The sequence below is a fragment of the Rhinoderma darwinii genome, chromosome 4 (genome assembly GCF_050947455.1).
Source record: "Rhinoderma darwinii isolate aRhiDar2 chromosome 4, aRhiDar2.hap1, whole genome shotgun sequence".
NCBI classification, from domain to species: domain Eukaryota; kingdom Metazoa; phylum Chordata; class Amphibia; order Anura; family Rhinodermatidae; genus Rhinoderma; species Rhinoderma darwinii.
Window position 1 is genome coordinate 93,073,401 of NC_134690.1, and position 22,189 is coordinate 93,095,589.

The 22,189-nt window shown below is 42.9% G+C and overlaps 1 protein-coding gene across 2 annotated transcripts in view; it reads left to right on the forward strand.

Moving 5' to 3' along the window:
• CROCC2 (ciliary rootlet coiled-coil, rootletin family member 2) overlaps positions 1-22,189 on the forward strand; it is a 149,254-nt gene that overhangs the window by 80,476 nt on the left and 46,589 nt on the right. For both annotated transcript variants that reach the window (XM_075861357.1, XM_075861358.1), the window contains exons 5-13: positions 3,927-4,010; positions 6,818-6,924; positions 7,485-7,650; positions 8,769-8,875; positions 9,028-9,240; positions 15,102-15,177; positions 17,447-17,536; positions 19,276-19,464; positions 21,141-21,331. In XM_075861357.1, coding sequence (XP_075717472.1) covers positions 3,927-4,010; positions 6,818-6,924; positions 7,485-7,650; positions 8,769-8,875; positions 9,028-9,240; positions 15,102-15,177; positions 17,447-17,536; positions 19,276-19,464; positions 21,141-21,331 — 1,223 coding nt within the window. The remainder of the gene's footprint in view (positions 1-3,926; positions 4,011-6,817; positions 6,925-7,484; positions 7,651-8,768; positions 8,876-9,027; positions 9,241-15,101; positions 15,178-17,446; positions 17,537-19,275; positions 19,465-21,140; positions 21,332-22,189) is intronic.

Sequence of the window (22,189 nt, forward strand, 5' to 3'; positions counted from 1 at the left end):
AGAGGCCAAAGGAAGATGGGGGTTTGGTGGTACCGAACCCATGGCTCCAGTGGCGTAACTACCGCCGTAGCAGCCGCTACGGGGCCCGCGGCATGAGGGGGCCCGTGTCGCCCGCCGGCACGGGCCCCCACCACGGCCGGAAGCTCCGCTATCAGCGCGACGCCACTGAACACTACGGCAGAGCAGGGAGGTATCTCCCCGCTCTGCCATTAAACAAAAGACATGTATCCCCTATCCACAGGATAGGGGATACATGTGTGATCGCTGGCAGCGATAGGGAGAACAGGGGACTGAAAGTCCCCTGAAGTTCTCCATCACAAACCTCGGACTTCCGGGGTCTGTGTCGGCAGCTCCGTAGAAATGAATGGAGCGCCGGTCGCGCTTGTGCGCATGCGTGACCAGCGCTATTTTAATTTTATTGAGCTGCGCAGACGCCGGAAGTCAGAGGTTAGTCATGGAGAACTTCGGGGGACTTTCGGTGCCCCGTTCTCCTTATTGCTGCCAACTATCACACATGTATCCCCTATCCTGTGGATAGGGGATACATGTCTTTTGTAGGACACACTGTAGGTCGCATTTTTTTGGGGAGTTGGGGACGCTGTCTGGCGTTCACTACAGGGGGGCTGTATGGCGTTCCCTACAGGGGGGGCTGTATGGCGTTCCCTACAGGGAGGGCTATATGGCGTTCTCTACAGTGGGGGCTGTATGGTGTTCTCTACAGGGGGGGCTGTATGGCGCTATCTACAGAGGGGGCTGTATGGCGCTATCTACAGAAGGGGCTGTATGGCGCTATCTACAGAGGGGGCTGTATGGCGCTATCTACAGAGGGGGCTGTATGGCGCTATTTACAGAGGGGGCTGTATGGCGCTATCTACAGAGAGGGCTGTATGGCGCTATCTACATGGAGGCTGTATGGCGTTAGCGCCATACAGCCCCCCTGTAGATAACGCCATACAGCCTCCATGTAGATAGCGCCATACAGCCCCCTCTAGATATCTACAGGGGGGGCTGTATGGCGCTATCTACAGAGGGGGCTGTATGGCGCTATCTACAGGGGGGCTGTATGGCGCTATCTACAGGGGGGCTGTATGGCGCTATCTACAGGGGGGCTGTATGGCGCTATCTACAGAGGGGCTGTATGGCGTTATCTACAGGGGGGCTGTATGGCGCTAGCTACAGGGGGCTGTATGGCGCTAGCTACAGAGGGGGCTGTATGGCGCTATCTACAGAGGGGGCTGTATGGCGCTATCTACAGGGGGATGTATGGCGCTATCTACAGGGGGGCTGTAAGGCGCTATCTACAGGGGGGGCTGTATGGCGCTATCTACAGGGGGGGCTGTATGGCGCTATCTACAGAAGGGGCTGTATGGCGCTATCTACAGAGGGGGCTGTATGGCGCTACCTACAGAGGAGGCTGTATGGCGCTATCTACAGAGGGGGCTGTATGGCGCTATCTACAGAGGGGGCTGTATTGCGCTATCTACAGAGTGGGCTGTATGGCGCTATCTACATGGGGGCTGTATGGCGTTATCTACAGGGCGGCTGTATGGCGCTATCTACAGAGGGGACTGTATGGCGCTATCTACAGAGGGGGCTGTATGGCGCTATCTACAGAGGGGGCTGTATGGCGCTATCTACAGAGGGGGCTTATGGCGCTATCTACAGGGGGGATGTATGGCGCTATCTACAGGGGGATGTATGGCGCTATCTACAAGGGGGGCTGTATGGCGTTATCTACAGGGGGGCTGTATGGCGCTATCTACAGAGGGGGCTGTATGGCGCTATCTACAGGGGGGGCTGTATAGTGTTACCTACAGGGGGGGCTGTATGGCGCTATCTACAGGGGGGCTGTATGGCGCTATCTACAGGGGGGGCTGTATGGCGTTATCTACAGGGGGGCTGTAAAAAAGGCACGATCTACAAGTGGGGGGGGGTTATATGACACCCAGGGGAGGGGGGGCCCCAGTCAAAAGTTTGCTATGGGGCCCAGTCTTTCCTAGTTACGTCCCTGCGTGGCTCTACTATATTGCGGCTTAGCTGCAACATCTCAGAGGGCGGGGAGCGGAGACACCATCTACTGCAGTAGGGAAATTACTTAGCGTGGTGCGAGACAGCTATTTTTGGTTCTGGAGTCTGGGCGGTTGAGAGAACTCAGGATGGGCTTTCCTACACTGGCTATGATTTATAAGGTCTGGGATAGAGCCAAAGCTATAGTGGGAGTAGTGGGGTGTACTCCTTATTCCCCATTTGGGGAAATACTTTCTATAAAGAATTTGATAAATTAGAAGGGTTTGAGGATTGGCAGCGTAGAGGCCTTAGAACCCTCCAAAATCTTTTTTCTAATGGTGTGTTTCGCACGTTTGAAACCTAAAATTAGAATTTGGTCTCCCTCAATCTAGTTTATTTAGGTACCTACAGTTTAGACACGCTTATGACCAACAGAATAGATTGACGCGCATGGCCCAGACATCTCATACTTCATTTATCACTGTTTTGGCCCAGCCCGGAAACACTAAGGGCATAATCTCCTTGATGTATGTATCCCTATTAGATTCCACTCTCAAAGCTAGGCCTCTTAATCTAAGGCAAAGATGGGAGCGAGATCTGGGTCAGATTGATGAAGAGGTTTGGCAGGACATTCTAGAATCAGTCACTAACACGTCCTTGAGTGAAATGTATCGACTTTCCCAACTCTTCCTTCTGCATAGGGTGTATAGGGCCCCTCTTCTTCTTCATAAGATGGGTTATAAAGGGGACTCATGTTGTTATAGGTGTGCAGAGCAGGGCGCTGACCTTATGCATATTATGTGGAGCTGCTCGCGGTTTAGGGGTTTTTGGAGAAAGGTGGTGGATCTTATAGGTCAGGTGTACAAGTGTACAATTGCTTTGGACCCAATTATCTGTATCCTGAGATATACCTCTGATTTACCTGTGACGGAGCGGCAGAGACTGGTGGTTATGAAACTTTTATATAAGGCCCGTAAGCTGATAGCAGCACATTGGAAAGATACCGATTCCCCCCGAGATTGCAGAGTTTAAATCCAGGGTGACCAGGGTGCTTTGCTTCGGCTTGAAAAAAATGTGTATTTGGGACGGGGCAAATCTAAGCGTTTTGAAGATCTCTGGGCTCCCTTGTTAGATACACCAGACTTTGCTCCAGTTGCGCTGGTCCTAAACAGAGCACTTGTTTGTCCATTTTATCGATTGGGGCTATTGGGGGTTCCTGCTAGTCTCTGGCCCTCCCCTCCTATGATATCGCTTTGTATGATATGCTTTGGAATTCTGTATTGTACCTCTCATGTACCCTTACGTGTTGGATAGAACATGGGTGCGGAGGTGATATGATATTGAACATTTAATGTGCAGAGTCCTTTGAGGTTTCTGCTTGAAGTATGGAGACATGCCGATGTATCTCTTGTAAGAGAGTTTTCTAGTTTGAGCAGGGGGTGGGAATGGGAGGGAGGGGGTGTTTAATGTTTTTTTCATGTATATAGATTGAGAAAACGTTAATAAAAAAATATTTGATGAAAAAAAAGTGGAAAGGGGCAATGTTCCCTCTAAATGTTGCCATACACCTTAGATAGCTGTTCGGCCAAGCATGCATGTGTTCTCAATGACGAGAGGGGAATAAGCTGCTGTCAGACACCTCTGGCGGCGGCTTATCACCCGTGAAAACAAAGGATCGAGCATTTTGAAATCCAACATGCGGATGCTTTTTTCCGCAGACATCTGCCGTCGAATATGCCATAAGTGTCTAAAGGTTTATAGTGTGAATACCCCTTTAATCATTTTTGCAAGGTGTGGTATAAGTTAAAAGCATTAATAACATTTGAATGGTACAAGTCAGTAGCACTGCCAACTTGTCCATCTACAATATGCAATCACTTTATCACTCTCTGATACTGAACCCTGTACTTGTTCTCCAGGTCTTACAGTATAAGAGTAGATGTGGGGAACTAGAGCAACAACTCCTGGAGAAAACCTCAGAAAGTGAGCAGCGCAAATTATCGGTAAGTGAAGCGCAGCCTCATCTGGGAAATGTGTGTCAAGAAAACATTAGACAGGTGGGTTGTTTCTGATCGGAAACCCGATGACTCCATGGATGGATACTGTTTATTTTTTATAGGATTTAATTCATTTTGCTGATCCTCCGTAAGGTCCTTTCTTTTTTATGTATACATTTCTAAAACTGTAAAAACAAACGCTAGCGTGAACCTAGCCTTAATAAGACAATTGCACATGTTCAGGCTGCTCCGTAACATACAGAATGTCTGATAGATTATTCAATTGGAAGTCTGAATAATTACGAAGGGAAACTGAGTAACTACAAATTCTGCCAGTAATTTCAATCATGAACCCTTCTATATAGAAACATATATAACCACAGTCAGACACATGGTTGTATTACGACGCTATGCGTGAGCCATATATTAAGTGGCAAGGACAAGATTGTATATAGTTGGAGATCAGGAAAGCCTTTATCAAAGCCTGCCTTTGGAAATGACTCTCCGTGTCTCCCAGAACAAGTTCTGATCCTGTCCTTGGCACTAAATATACGGCTCATGCACGAAGCTGTAATGTGGCCGCGCGCGCACGCATGAGCCGTAATAGTTGTTCATTTATAAACGTGGCCGTTTCCTGTTCTTGATAACAATGAAGCAACTAAATCCTGTAAGTCCGCTGTAGTCTTAGGGTATCAATGGGAGGTGCAAGAAAATATTGTATGATGAGCCTGTTACACAGAGCTTATTGAGCTTATGTTTTTAAAATGTTAGGAATGTGAAAAATATTTAGCAATATTGTGCTAAGCAAGTCTGAATAGGTTTTTCAGTCTGTCAATAACCTGGTTAAAAACTATGTTTACGATTACACTTAAACGTCCTTGGCACCAAGATCATGTCCCGCCAGCTGCAGAAACATTAATGTCTTGCTTAAATCCTTTCCAGCCTGTTCCACTGAGCACTTGCGGTGACTGACGGCACATGTGAACGTGCTAAAGCTTTCCCATTTTGTCTTCTCTTGTATTGTATATTCAGGGTGAATGCCTGACTCCCACCGCTAGGCTACAGGTGTGCTCAATATTGTGTTTTGGTTTTTTTTGCCGAAAAAAATCTTCCATGGTGTTTTTCAGTAATTTTCAGTGTGTATCAGAAAGTAGCTGTTAGCACAAACCTGTATTTAGGCCTACTTCACACACATATTTTTGTGTGGACATTTTTGGCCAGTTTATTCGTGAAATGGTTCATTAATTTTTTAATGGCGTTTTTGGTGGCGATTTTTTGCTAAGGCCCCACTGTCCGTGATTACGGGCACGGCTGGCTGCGTACAGCCACCCGCATTTGTGGGCCGTGCTCTGCTGCACTCCGGAACGAGGAGGGTAAGTATACTGTAAGTAACGGGCCCGTGTAGTTTAATACATAGACCCCAGTTACTATAGTAACTGTTTAAAGACACAGTATGGGGGGCCTCGGAGCCCCCCTGTCTTCGGGGGCCCGGTCGCAATTGCGACCGCTGCGAGTCCTATAGCTACGCCATTATGTGACAGACACCCATGGATCCGGGGCACCGGGCCCCAAAAGCCTGATGCTAGCGACGCCCCTGGTGCAGCTTTCAATTTTCCACAGCAGCTTAAAAAATTAAAGCTGCACTGTGATTAGTTGCTATGGGCAACAATCCAAGTATTGTTTTTTTTATGGTGTATTCACACGGGATGGTTTTGACGTGCAGCCGAAGTTGCCAACTGCAAAAACACATGTGTTTTTACAGCGGTTTTACAGTTCGCACGGAAAGCACAGTAAAAACACTTGCGACTTTTCAGTGAAATTTTTCGACGGTGCAGCAATAAAAAAGGGAAAAATTACACAATTTTGATATGAGGCCGAGGTTGTTTTGATACTGATTTACATCCTGTATGAGGTCAGGATCACACACACACACACACACACACACACACACACACACACACACACACAGTTTGATGTCGTTTTTTGAGCCAAATCCAGAAATGGATCCAAAAGGAAGGAAAGGTATAAAGAAAAGACTAATGCATCTCCTTTCTTTTGTGTCCAAAACACTGAGCCAAAAACGGCATCAAAATTTGTGAGTGATCCTGGCTTTATAGTTCAGAGCTACATTCGCAACTTTGAAGGCTTCAGAGCTGGAATCTCCCACCTTCCTTGTTGGCTTAATGTCTATACACTTCTTGTTCTGTAATGCAATGTATTTGGTCGATTTCTGCATGTAGCATTTAAAATGCTAAATTCACACTTTAATAAGTGGTTGAATCACTATAAATTCAACTTGTTATTACTATGTGGTGATGACATAAGTTGACCCTCCAGTTCTAACAAACCTATGCCATTTCACTAGGGCATAATTGGGGTGCAATAGCCAGGACTCCTGTTGATTGCTTCAATGAAGGAACCCCCAAAGGTCGTCTGAGAGCCTTGCCCCTGTGCCTTTTACCTGTGAGATCTCATGATCTCTGAGCTAATATTGATATCTCTGGCATAGACTTAAATGAACAGTAAGTGCCTATATTCAGTGCAGCAGCATTATATTCAGTACTAGCAGCAGGGTTGAAAACTAGACCAATAATGAAAGAAAAAGTCCAAAATAACAGTCAAATATAAGTATGCATATAAACCAAGCACTCTTGCTTCAACCAATGTCACACAGAAGCATCCTGGGCATCCACTGGTCTTTCATCCATTTTTTAGGTGTTTTTGAGTTAGGTGTGCCCTCATGGTAGAAAATGTAGGATTACAATTTCTAACAGTATGTTTCCTCCCTATATAATAAGCTTTGTTTCTATTAGTTACAGTCACAACTGGATTCAACAGAGTCTACTCTTCACAGGATGGATCAAGATCACAGCAAAGAGGTTAAGAATGCCCTCACACGGCTGGAGGAAGAGCAGCAGAGGTATGATCAGGACAATCCTATGATCAGGACAATCCTATGATCAGGACAATCCTATGATCAGAACAATCCTATGATCAGGACAATCCTACATCAACAAATCTTGTACACAGCAATGTACACACTTTACTTCAAGTCCCACACAATCTAATGATAAAAACTTATAGTTGATCTGTCACCATACTATGCTGTCCTGTTTAAAGTCAGCATGGTATGGGAACAGGTCTACACTACTATAAGCCCAAATGGCACAAAAAATTCTGCCATTTGGCTGATAGCAGCCAGCAAAGAATACAGTGGGCTGTCCATGTAACGCATGGATGTGCTGTGTCCTCCAAAGCAAAAAACGCTCTTTTAGCTGCTCTCCGCTCTGGCTAATAGAGGAGGGTCCTGAATAGGAGAACCTCCTCTATTAACTGATAATATTTGAAAATGGGTTTTCTAAAGCAGACAACCCCTTCAAGTTATACTAACAGAGAAATTGCTCAATAATTACATGGAGCCAGTGTTATTACAATGCATCTGATGTAATAAAATAATGCCTTATACCTACATTTCTGCAGGAGCAGCAGCCTAGCACAAGTAAACATGACTCTGCGGGAGCAGATGGATCAGCTTAAGTTAGCAAATGACAAACTAACCGAGGAGATGAGAAAACTGACCGCAGACCTGCACAGATCACAGGATGAGTTCGATCAGCGAGAGTCTGAGTGGAGGAAAGAAAGAGAGGTGATTTTTCATTTAGTTTAAACTGTAGAATTTGCTATGATTCACTATTTCATGGAACCACATTAATATTTTCTTTTTAGTTCCTTAACATATCACTTATGACTACAGATGAATACCGTAGTCGACTACGGTATTCATCCAGTCAAAACGACGGAACCCTTGCACAACGGAGACCAACTGAAACCATTGGTACCGGATCCGTCACCATTGAAATTAATGGTGATGGAAACAGAAACCTACGGTTTCAGTTTGTGTCAGTCAGGGCTCCGTTCCAACGGAAAGCTCAGTCGGAACGGCGAAACGGAGCCCTGACGCAGGCTGACCATCAAACTGCAATGTGGGGGTATGCAACGTGCACTTTTTTTTTATCTGATTTACACATGAGAAGCCACTTGGTGCTTCCCATTCTTCCCTCGAAAATCTATATCAGTGATATTTGTAGAAAGAGTTAATTTAAAGGGATGACCTTTTTAGTCTGTTTTTTTTTTTATAAATTCAGAAACTTTTTACTGATTTTTTTAATTTTTTATAATACAAAACAATACAAAACATTCCCCAACCACAATCCCATAAACATAGTCCTAGTACAAAAGTATACAAAAATTCAAAAACTGCAATGGTTCATAGCATATACCACAAGCCTTTTCTAATATCATATTCTTCGTTTTTTTATATATGATCATAAGAAAGGGCATTTCAGATATACATATAATAACATGATATCTCTCCTTCCTTAATTTAGTTATAGTGATCTAGCATATCAATCCCCACAATTTAGTCATCACTCATTGTGAGCCAAAGATGTCCCCCCTCCCCCTGAGAGCCTACAAGCCCTGGGCATTCAGATATTTGTTAGAGCCAAATAACATGTTAGATGAGACCCAGATGGAATCTCATTAACTCTCTGGATACCAGATGAGAGGCATCAAGCCGTTGGACCCACACGTTTGCAAGCTTGGCCAGTGTACCTCTTTTCCTATAAACGCCCTTTTCTAAATTCACCAACCAATTATTTGTCGTCTGTTTATTGGCAAATTTAGATTGGACACTTTATATGTTAAAAGTATTACTTATTACATTATTTAGTGTTTCTTAACCCCTTATGTGATCTTTTTTAGACTTTTACCTCATACCTGGGCAGTGAGCATAACGGTATCCTGACCTTGTGGCAGCAGACAGCAACAGTACGCAATCAGTTTGTGGACATGCGTGCTATGGCTGAGAGGTAAAGAATATACATGTATACGGTATAAGGTGATTATAATGTGACAGAAGGATTTATGAAATGATCATTGCACAATGGACACTTTACTAAACATAAAATAAGTAGTGATTTACTTAATGTATTTTTTAAACAGTATTTTATTCAAATTTCAGGGGTCTTGCTGAAATGAAGGCAGACATATCCCGTAGCTCACGGCGCATGCACACAGCCTGTCTGAATTTGGACTCAAATCTCCGCCTTTCTCAAAATGCTGTCGGGGCGTCTCTTCATACAGCCCGTCTGGAACAGCAGCTCCGAGACAAAGTGAGACAAATGATTCAACTGCAGAGCCAGTGGGATGCTGAGAAAGTGGAACTGAACTCCAGGTAGAAGCTCCCAGTATTATATTTTAGCAAGACCAGACATTCCGTAAAATGACTCAAGAGTTCCAGTGCTCCACCCTGTTGTGATCAAACAATTTCATGCAGTGGTTTACCAATGAAGCGTAGAATTCTGCAGAGATTGTCCACACTGGAATGTCAAATTCCTCAAGAACAGATTGCAATTTGCCACTTGGTCAGCATGTGCTGTCTCTTAGGCCTGATTCAGGGGCAAACGGACGTTTTTCACATCCGAGTCGCACCCGTGGGGGACCCGTTTTCACGGATCCCTCATAGACTTGAGTTTATTGTGGGATCTGTGATGAAAATGGACGAAAATAGGACATGTCCTATTTTTTCGCGGACCCTTCACAAGGTCCGTTAAAACAACGGCCGTGTGAACAACCCGATTGAAATACATGCGTCCATGTGACGGCCAACAAAAGCTTCAGAGATGTCTTTGTTAAATACTAAAAGGTGATTTTTGTAGGGATTAACTACAAAATTGGAGGTACACTTTAAATTTCTGGTGGAAATAAAATTATTTAAGGAGGAACTCCCGATCCCAAACCTTTTGAGGTTCAATTACCCTCGTTTACGTTGGAAGTTACCTTATCATCTTTTTCTGAATGGTTAATTAGTAACTAGGTTCCTTTCATTCTGGATATTACTCTCCATACATTGACTTTCTGCTGGCCTTGTGGTGGGTTGGTGACAATACAAAACAACCTTTCTGAACAAGCAGAGCTGCAGTGTAAAGAACGTGAAAAATTGATAATGGAGAATCCTGAGCATCAGATCTGACTTCTAGTAGACAATGTAACTAAACTGATGTCACCAATATTAGTTTTGCCATAATGGTTCAGAGCTAAAAGCAGCCAAACAGCCAACACTTAGGGTATGTCTAAACACTGCCTGAAAATTCCTTCATTGAGCCCCGCGGGCAAAAAAAGCACCAAAAAACGCTTTCTCTGCCTCCCATTGATGTCAATGGGAGGTCAGAGACAGAAATGCCTGATTAAAGAACATGTCCCATTTTTTTTCCTGTGAGCTTTTTTTTTCCGCTTGCGGGAAAAGTCGCCTCCGTCTTCCATTAAAATCAATGGGAGGTGATTTCTGCTGCTTTTGGTGCGGTTTCCGTCTCTCAAAAACCACGCCAAATAAATAAAAAAGCTACGTGTGAACTAGGCCTTAGGAAAGTAAATGGCTTGAAGTAAACCTATATCATTATTAAGACCATAACTTCATACTTGCTTTAACGTAAATGGACGACCTCTTGTTTTCTTTACCCATGCATGAAATTCAAGAATAAAGGCTTATATTCGACCTCTATCGCTTTATAGCGGACATTTTTATTATCAGTATTAATTATGTGGTAAGAATGTCTAATTGAGTACATTTGATCTATTGCGTGTGACAAAGTAAGCTGTAATCCGTAGTTAGCAGCCAGGGTATTATCCTGTGTAAGTAACAGCATTGATCCTAACCTCCTGAACTCCACTGAGTGATGAGGACGCATGCAGAAGGGAACACGAAGGCTTTACACACTCCTCAGGAACAGGATAAATAGATCCCATTGTCTCCTAATCGTAGACTGCGCTCTGAAACCAGGAGATGGTATTATCGGCCGGTGATTCACTGCTTTAAATTGTGATTTCCACGTCACCATACTTTTGTTTAGCAAGTAGACTTCTTAATCGGAGGTTAATGCCGTCTTAGACATTTTATTTCACCGGATGCTTGAAATGAACAGAAAAATGTAGACAATGCGTTGGCGTCACACATTCCACAAATCGTTGTGTATTATAAGCTTCATTTCTATAGCTTCTGACACCTGCCACCTCTCCCTGTCCCCACAAGCTGTGGAAGCCTCAAGTAATGAAAGTTATGCATGGCAGTCAATGTAAGGTTTATATTTCTCGCGACTTCAACAATGTGACTAATAGACTAAAGGGATCGTCCACAATTAGAAAAACATGGCTGCTTTCTTCCAAAAAGAGCACCACATGTGTCCATCGTTTGTGTCTGGTATTGCAGCTCGGCTCCAATGAATGAATTGTGTTGAGCTGCAATATCACACACAACCTATGGACAGGTGTGGCGCTGTTTTTGGAATAAAGCAGCCATGTTTGTCTGGTCCTGTACAGCACCTTTAAGATGATTATGAACTTTGGCTCAACCAATGAGTTTCCGCTTTGACAGTGTGCAGGTGAGCACCAAAATATGTTTTCTTTGTCTGCATTATAAAATGGTTTCCAGTAAAGAAGCAATAGAGCAGCACTCCGGACAGATGGTCTGTTTGGGGGGATTTGTTATTAGTATACATACACACGGATGTGTCGTTCCTTACCTTTATTCTTATCTCAACATTTAGGGTATGTGCACACACACTAATTACGTCCGTAATTGACGGACGTATTTCGGCCGCAAGTACCGGACCGAACACAGTGCAGGGAGCCGGGCTCCTAGCATCATAGTTATATACGATGCTAGGAGTCCCTGCCTCTCTGCAGGACAACTGTCCCGTACTGTAATCGTGTTTTCAGTACGGGACAGTAGTTCCACGGAGAGGCAGGGACTCCTAGCATCGTACATAAGTATGATGCTAGGAGCCCGGCTCCCTGCACTGAGTTCGGTCCACTACTTGCGGCCGAAATACGTCCGTCAATTACGGACGTAATTAGTGTGTGTGCACATACCCTTACTGTGATGTGTGGCGTAAGATGGGCAGCTTTGAAAAAAAACATGATTTTGTGATACTCTGTCACGAGATGTCTATGCTACGTGTATACGTGTAGCCACCCAGTGGTTGTGATGTGACTTGCAGCCTATCAAGAGTTTTACAAGAATGTCGCAATGTTGTATTGGACACATTTCATGATAAATTAAAGTCCTTAACCAAATTCAAACAAAAGTGAGGGTGGACACATCTGTATCATGTGCAAACAACACTAGTGAATAAGTGCAGATAAGCCATCCATGTTATAGTCTCAGAAAACCCTTTTAAAACGGTAACTAAACTTTTAGAAAACTTCAGACATGTTATAGTGACAAGTCAGAAGTTTTGATCGGTGGGGGTCTGAGCACTGAGACCCCCATGATCACTAAAACGAAGCGGCAGAAGCGCTCGGGTGAGCGCTGAAACGCTTAGTTTCTGATCGGCTTTTCTCAAAAAGCAGAGATAACGGTGTACGGACTCAATAGAAAGGCTATTTGCCTGTACACCATTACATCGAGAAAAGCCAATCAGAAACAAAGCGGCTCAGCTTCTGCCGCTTTGTTTTAGTGATCAGTGGGGGTCTCAGTGCTCAGACCCCAACCAATCCAAACTTCTGACATGCCACTATGATGTGTCAGAAGTTTTCTGAAAGTTTAGTTACCCTTTAACAATTCATCAAGCTAGAATTCATCGTGTCCTACTGACATATCCAGACACTATCCATTCCAGACTGATGATGGTTTAAAGGCTATGTCCATTATTCACAACCAAATTTTTATATTGTCCCAATGCATTTATAATGGAAAAAGAGGCAACTTTGCTATAGGTATTTATTATATAATGTCTTGTAATTTTCTTTTTACAGCTCCCATGCAGACCTATATGTTTTCCTGCAAACAGAAGTAAACAAACTTTGTGTAGTCTGATCCAACAAACGTACATTCGGTAGGTTAGCAAGTAGTAGAGGACAGATATGACTGCACGATCAGACTACACAGCGTTTTTTGTCTCTTTCCATGGAAATACGCTCCTCAACATTGGGGCGCATAAAAACCAGATTGAAAGCAAAAAATTTTAGCCACATGAAATCTCAAACATCGGATCAAGTGGTGTGGGATGATTGTGTGATGCCTCCTGTTCGTCGACGTGCTAGTTATCTCCACTTGTCGCAAACTGAGTGGGACCGAATCCTTGAACTGAGAGACCTTGGTTTATCACTCCGGCAAATCGCTGCGCTCCTAGGCTAAGATGTCAGCACTGTTTAACGTTGCGTGTCCCGGAGGTTGGGAGAACATCAACGAACGGTAATGACAGCAAGAGGCACGCGGAGGCGAACCTCTGCACGGACGGATCGTCTGATTGGAAGAATGGCGCGTAGTGATCCATTCTGTACTGCTAGTAAAATTGGAAGTCACATCCCAAACCTAGGACAGCAACCAGTGTCGACACAAACCATCAGTAGGCATTTGCACGACATTGGACTAAGAGTCAAACGTCCAGCTACAGGTGTTCAATTGACCACACGCCACTGCTCTCAAAGGCTATCATGGTGCATAGCAAGACGGCAGTAGAGGCTGGAATGGAGGTCTATCCTCTTCAGCGATTTAGCGAGTCCCGCTTTTGTCTAGGACTCAATGATAGCCTGAGATTGGTCTGGAGACCACGTGGGCAACACCATGAAGAGGCCTTCACAAGGGAACGTCAGACCGGTCCTACTTCTGGAATTATGGTGCGGGGTGATATAATCTATGGTAGCCAGACCCCTCTAGTCTTCATTTCAGGTACACTAACACCTCAGCGGTACATTGATTTGGTCGTGTAACCAGTGGTACGGCCATTTCTCCAAAGTGTCCCAGAAGCCGTTTTTCAACAGTACAACGCCAGGGCGCATATTGCTCGTTCTACTGTGAGCAGCCTGCGTGGGCTAAACGTGCTACCATGGCCTGTCTCCGGAATTATCTCCCATCGAGCACATCTGGGACGTCATTGGTCGGCAATTGTAAAGGGAGATGCCAGCAACCAATCTTGATGATTTGCGTGCCCAAGTGCATTCAGCGTGGCATAAGATTCCCCAGACATCCATTAATAACCTCATTTATAGCATGCCAAGGCGTGTAAGTGCGGGTATTTCTGCGCGTAGCGCTCATTCTAGATACTGAATAAGTCAATATGTTTGGAATATTTTGCTTCCATTTTTTTTTATCATTTGCATATCATTAACATGTCTATTGATCCTGTGATTTCCACAATTCCAAAACTTTTCTTTTTTGGTGCTGCAATTTCAATGTTGAAGAGAGTATATAGACCTGTACAGGAGTTATACAAACAAAATTATAGGAATTTTTTAATAAAGACTTATTGCAAAGTTTTTTTATTTTTCATTTTAGATGTATTGGGACAATATAAACATTTGGGTGGTGAAGGAGGAGATCATTTTTTTAAATAAACCGAAACATTGCTGCACTTATTGTTTGTATATGATATGTATGTCCACTGTTAATAAATTCTCCTCCGCAAAGCACCTGTCTGGAGTTCTGTTCCGTTTCTTCTTTACCACATTTTTTGGAGAGAAGTGCTGGTCAGTCTACCCAAAAATGTGAACCCATCATTCAATTTGTAAATTGGGGAGGGCTACCTGAGCAGGCAGTGTTTATGTAAAGTGATTTCCAGTTTATCAAAATTATATTCAATCTTTTCTTATATTCCTGTTCCTGGGAAAGCAACATAGATGGCCACCATTACCTCCGACAGGGATTGTCACTCAGCTTTCTTTGATTCCAGTCTATCTGTAACGAACTATACATGTCTGTCATTTAGGAATCTGGGAAAACTGTGACAACCCCTGTGGGATCGGTACTGGTCATAATTTACCGATCCGTCATAAGAAGGATCGGTAAATGAGGAAATATTAGAGAATGTTTCCGCTCTCTCATTTTTCACAATCTGATCCTCTTTTGATCTAAAAAGACGAACAGAGATCTTGGGCCTTACTTCTAGATTTCCTAAAGAAACATGCATGTTTGTGATTTTGTTTTTAACCATTTTTTCTCTTTCTGGTTTATTGTTGTTTTTTAATAATGTTGTCAGCAAACGCTTATATGTTTATATGATTTTATAAAAAAAATTCATTAAAAAAATGTTCTGACAGAATCAAGGAGCTGTCCATGAAAGTTGACAAGTTGAAAGAAGAGAACAATAGGATGGAGAAGGAAAAGCAAAGACTAGTAAGTTTACTAGATCCCTAAGAAGGTTTGATATTCTTTCTTTTTTTTTCTTATGCTGGGTTTACCTGTTTTTTTTTTTTACACTATTTTTTGGTGTGTGAGGCACTATTTTTGCTCTACCACTGATCTCAACAACAAAAAAATAAAAAAAATCATGTTGAAGCTGATAAAGACTTGCAAACTGGTGCATTTAGGCATGAGATTGTCTTCATAACCAATACAAAGGACAAAACGCGTTAGTTTTTACAACATATCTATGTATCGTATTTATGCATGGATTCTACCCGAGCCAGTGATATTTTAAAGGGACTATCACACAATATCAGTTGTGTCTGGCTCAGGCATGAAACGACTCCGTCCTATATGTATCATTTTTATGAAATGTCCATATATTCGTTTTGCTCGCCCACGACCCAGTTGTTTCTTCCTACAATCAGCAGTCAGAGAGTTAAATAAAAAAGTATTTATTATACAGAACTTTTTACTTTATACCACACCATTAACTTTCACCCCGTCAGATGCCTGCAGGTGTGTTCTGGACCCCTCATGGAGGGATCAGCTTATCCATAACATGGTTCTTCACACTCGGCTAATGAAGATGTATTCCCTGTGAAGTCCCATGAGCCGGTCCTGAGAGAAGCTTATTTTCACAGAGCGATTACTTTTCTTGACTGACACTTTCTAACATCACTCTCCAGGGATTTTCTGTTAACACTGTCACTTGCAGACACTTAATAAAATGGTCATAAATCTGAGGCAATGAGTGAAACAAGGTTTTCTGTGTAACATTAGGTCACTCATAGCTGACATTTTTTTCCAGGTGAAGTTGCAAACAGTGACCTATTCGAATATAATCCTGGAGAGAGTGGTGATTACTTTGCCATTACTTTTATAGCAGAACTTAAACAGTTCAAAACCAGAATATACAATATATATATATATATATATATATATATATATATATTAGGGCTGGGAAATTAATCAAAAAATAATCTAAATCGAAATTCAGCACAACTAATCAACGTCATCTTGTGATTTTCGGTTTTATCAATTATTTTCTCCGGGTTTACTGTATCTGCATCTTCAGGACTTCATCTACATTTAGGGCCATTCTGCACTGTGTGGAGGGCAGTTATGGGGCATTATATTCTGTGTTGGGCAGCTATGTGGCATTATGTGTTAGGAGCACTATGGGGGCTTTATACTGTGTGGGGGCAGTAATAGGGGCATTATAATGTGTGGGGGCAGCTATGGGGTGTTATACGGTGTGGGGAGCACTATGGGGGCAATATAATGTGTTGGGGCATTGTCAGGGGGTATATTGTATACAGCAGGCTAAGGGGGATAAATATTAGTTCAATGGCGTAGCATGCAAATAGGGGGCATGGCATGCAAAAAGGGGTGTGGCCTAAATAATCATTCAATAATCGTAATCGAGGTTACATGTTCAATTAATCAGGTCATGTGATGTTGTAAATCAAAAACACACACTATAGTAACATAATCCACCGTGGATGATCTAAAAGATTTCCCCTCAGTTAGTGGAAATGATGGGAGTGATTTTCTATGGGAATCCTCAGACTCTTAGGCATCATTTACACGAGCGTAATATACGCGCGTGCGATGCGCGTGCTTTTCACGCGTGTCGTACGCACCTATATTACTCTATGGGGCAGTGCAGACTGTCCGTGGGTGTTGCGCAGAGTGAGTCCGCTGCGTAAAACTCACGACATGTTCTATATTTCAGCGTTTTTCGCGCATCACGCACCCATTGAAGTCAGTGGGTGCGTGAAAACCACGCAGGTCGCACGGAAGCACTTCCGTGCGAACTGCGTGATTCGCGCAACAACTGTCAAACTCTGAATGTAAACAGAAAAGCATCATACACTGATGACACACGCAGCTAAGTGCCTTTTGCGCACGCAAAACGCACACGCTCGTGTAAATCAGGCCTTAGACGTAGTTCGCACAATGCAGTTTTGGTGCAGGTTTTTTTTGTTTAAGCTAAAATCAAGTTTGGCTTTACACTTTTTTAGATCTTATTTGGGTTTTCTATTAAAATCCTTGTAGTGAGGATCCAGTATAATGAGCCCCCAATGATGTACTGAAAGAGCAGTTCATAATATACATTTTAACGGTGCGATATAAGTTTAAGAGAAGATGCTATAATGTAAAGACCTCTTTACTATAATAAGTAGAAAATTGACCTGCAAAGATGAAAACACTTCTATCGTACGTGCATAAGTCGTCGTTGTCCTACTTGTTGCAGGAAAGCGCAGGCTGTAACACCTGGCAGGAGCTGGAAGGTGTCCGAGAGGAATGCGAATCACTGCAGCAAATCTTACATGCCATCACGCAGGTACGTAGCCTGGTAATGTATAATGTACAAGTTTTATATACAAATTCCGCAGCCTAAATCAATATTTTACGTTCTTACCAATGATCTCAAAGACCACAGGGATTTAAAGGGGTTTTCCGGTTCCAGTAAATTTGCGTAATAAAAAAAGTTGTAAATTTTTTTTATATAGTCTTCTAGAGGATGGACCAGTCATGTGGTGATCACACAGGGGATCTTGTTAATATAGAGATCTGATAGCTGTACTGTTAGGGTATGTGCACACACACTAATTACGTCCGTAATTGACGGACGTATTTCGGCCGCAAGTCCCGGACCGAACACAGTGCAGGGAGCCGGGCTCCTAGCATCATACTTATGTACGACGCTAGGAGTCCCTGCCTCTCCGTGGAACTACTGTCCCGTACTGAAAACATGATTACAATACGGGACAGTTGTCCTGCAGCGAGGCAGGGACTCCTAGCGTCGTACATAACTATGATGCTAGGAGCCCGGCCCCCTGCACTGTGTTCGGTCCGGTACTTGCGGCCGAAATACGTCCGTCAATTACGGACGTAATTAGTGTGTGTGCACATACCCTTACACTCCATACACCTGTGTCACATGATCAGGAAAGATTATCATTCTCTAGAAGTAAACAATGACGGCTTCCATTGAATATTTGCAAGCAGAGATCTTGAAAACATCACTACAAATATTGACTTTCTTTTTAGACTGTACGCGTGGGTTTCCAAAATTGGGACTTTCATCAATGGTCCCTGTAACTGAAAATGATTAAAACTTTTATTCAATTGATATTCAGCCTTATATTTCAGTAATAATAAATCCATTAAAAAATGTCTGGTATTTTGAGTATATTACCCAGAGCAAAATTATTATTTTTATGCGTTCTAACCTATTCATGTATCTTACCAGCTCTCACATTTTTCTTCAACTATGAGCCTAGTCATTGAGCCGCTTCATTTTATTCCGTTTTTTTTAAACATTGCACTTAAAGGGGGATGTGTCGTGTTGAGCACATTATCCTATCTGTAGGCAGCGTTTTATAAATTAGAAAGAGCTGTGTAGATTGATTTATTGTTGTATGGGAAAAGAATCAGTGTAACTTGTAATTTATTTTCTTAAATCTTTGCACCCTCTAGGGTTAAGAGTCCAGTGGGAGGTCCTACGCTGTGATTGACAGCTATCATTGTATGCACATACAGGAAAAGGTGTCAATGACTGAGTAGAACTGCTCTACTCCACTCTGGACAGTTCTTTTTTTAAGCGGTTGTCTCATTATAGACAACCCCTTTTATATGGGAGCTGCTTAACAGGGGATTTTGTCAAGGGAAGCCATTTGTGTTGAAATCTAATATTACATGGCGACCATTGTGATATATGGCCATCTATGAAATACATGGATACCTCAAGTACCGCCAAGCAAGAGCCACTGCTTGTTAGAGACTCCCCAGTCAGGGACAACTGGAGCAAGGTATGAGGATCATAGCAAACAATTCCTCATTTCTCCGTTACCTGATGTGATACAAGTAAAGATAACCCTGTGTTGCATCTTCAGTTCTGTTCCACCGCCTATCACAATATGAAAGTATTCTCCAAGCATTGCTAATGGAGAACATTGCTAATCTTTATTCTCAGTCTGGAATTAAACATCCGTACTAACGTTAATACAGGATGATCCATTATTTGGACTTCTTACTTTGTGTATAAAATATGTGACAAGTGTTTCTTAATATTTTCAGATGTGTCAAGCAGATGCAAACCCTGATACAATAAATGCAGAAGAAGACGCGCATGTTGTTGATGAAATGAGACTTTCTGTATCTCCATCCAGCAGGAGATCGCCAACTCGTATGCGTTCCCCACATAGACAAGACACGGCCATAAAGGCAGTTCAGGATGCTCTGCAGGGACGCCAGGAGAGAGAGAAAGTAAGACAGGATCATATACAAATTCATTATGGGACAGTTTTACATAAGAAAGAATCTTAAAGACTACCTTCAATTATACTGACATTATATAGAAAAACAATTTAGTGCAGGAGTGTGCACAATAATAGTTTTTCTAAATGACTTGTATTAGCGATTCTGCTTCTTACTACAGCACAGACTGCCCGTAGTCCGTGCAACCGGCGGCTCACAATTCTGGATTAGGAGACCGAGGGTCCTGTTCTGTCTCCATGTCTCCCATTTACAGGACGGCCGCCAATGCTATAATATGTAATGCGATCATACAGCGCTGGCGGACGTTCTGTATACGGGAGCCATGGAGACGAGCAGGACGCTCCGTCTCTTACTGCAGAGTTATGAGCCGCCGGCAGCACGGACTATAGACAGTCTGTGCTGTAGTTAGAAGCAGAATCACTAATACAAGTCATTTAGAAAAATAACGATTGTGCACACTCCTGTACTACTGTATAATTCTTTTTCTATATAATGTCAGTAAGACTGGAGGTACTCTTCAAGTTAATAGTGGATTTGTGATATAATTCCGTCAAAATATAGATTTGTCAGAGAACCTTCAAATGTGCCTTCATCTGCTCAATAATGCCTTAAATCCATTAATTTTGTCAGCAACTTAATGCATGAAAAAAAAGCATGAGACGTGGTAAAGTGGTGCATTAGTTGCTCAGACCAAACACTAGAATGTGGAAGAAATATGATCTCAGTGATGTTGACCATGGAGGGACTATAGGTAGACTTTGGAGAAGTTCCTCTCGTGTTAGCTAGGAACGGGAATCTGAGGCTGCAGTGGGCATAAACTCAACTGGACAGGTGACGATTGGAAAAGCATTGCCTCTGATGAGTCTCAATTTCTGCTGCACTTTGCGATTGGTAGGGTCAGGAATTGGCATACATCACATGAATCCAACGATCCTGTTGCCACTGTCAGCGTTTCAGGCTGCTGCTGGTAGTGTAGTGGTAGAGGAAATGTTTTCCCGACACACATTAGCCCCTCCGTACCAGTAAAGCATAAATGAACGCCACGGCCCTCCTGAGTGTTCTTATCGATCATGGGCGTTCCTTTTTGATCATGTCATCTCAATCTGGTTCCAAAAACTTGGCAATTCAGTGTTCTGGGGACAAAGGTGTAGATAGGCTTTCCTTTATCTGGGGCAATGATCAAATTTAGCAACCCCCCCCCCCCCCCCCCAACTAAACTCTTTTCACTGCCCCCTCCCAATTCATATAAAGTAAATTTCTTTTGTTTCTCTTTTTAATAGATAAAAAGATTCTGATGCACTGTTTGCATGTGAGCCAGTATTGATTCTGTATAAAATCAGAGGTACAGCGTTAAGAACTGTGCGATCCTTAGTACGGTTATGTGCATGAGCCCTCACTGGAAGTCATTTATAGTAGATTTATCTACTATAAATTACTATTTATCCAGCAATATTTTATCTGTTGTCCATTTCCCAAGTTATTGCTCAGCACACCTATAGTTTTTAATGCATTTATGACACAGGTATGTGTTCACAACAATATGAATTTTTGTAAAGAGTGTTTTAAATATTATTCGTGGCTTTGGACCACATAGATGTGGGCACGCACAACCTCACAATCTATACATAGCCTTGTGCCACTCACCGTACTACTTTTCTGTTCAGGAGTTGCTCTCTGAATTGGCGAGTGCACTACAGTCTGTGGAGGACACCAAGAGGCAGCTGTTGGAGAGTCTGCAAGACTCCGAGAGACGAGGACATGAGTTAAAGAGGGAGAAGGATGAGATCAGTTATCTACTGGAGAAAATAAAACAAGAATTTCAGAGATGTCAATCCAGTCTGGAATCTCTAAGCAGGTACATTAGTTTGGGTTCATTATAGTCTGTGTCATCTTTTTGTGACATTTAAAAATTTGTATGTTAACTGAATGCTGTTATTTTATCTCCTCTGCATTAACTTACACTGATGGTGTGGGGTCGCATCTTAGAGGTAGGTTTTTAATTGTATAGTCATTATATGAAACATAGAGTCCCTTATTTTAAAGGGGTTTATGGACATCCTTTTTCTCAATTGAAGCCAGCCCGGCAATTAACTAATTGCTGCAGCTGAGAGACCCCAGTCATCAGTTGTTATCTCCGGGGTAGGCTGCCACTAGCCATACAGTTTCCCTACAGTGGCCACTGCAGGAGAAATGTGGTATTACATTCCGGCCATTGAAATTAAGGGCCAACCATGTAGTACATGAACAACCGGGTCCACTTTTTGTTTACAGCATTTCACTCTGGATCATAGAGGGGGATCCTGTGCAGGGGGCCCCCATCTATGCATCCATATGCCCTAATATGGTATATGGCAAGGGGTGGTCAAGATAAGACAATCCCTTTAAGTTTATCAATACATGTTATTACAGTGACTATTTTAATTGCCTGACTAATTTAATGCATTTATTAAACTGAAAAAAAGGAAAGAAGAAAGGAAAGTGAACAGAGGGAACAATAGAAAGAAACAGAGGGAAGCAAAGGAAATATTAATAAGGAGTGACTAGAAGGAATGTAAAGGGATACGGGCCTGGAAGTGTGGGATCTGGGCTTGAAGTGTGGGATCTGATCTGTCAGGTGTCATGTAAGAGAGGGGTCAAACTATATTGGTGCGGGGAGAAATAGACTGTGGGGAGAGGACTAGACAACAGGATAAGGAGATCCTTTCCTTACAAA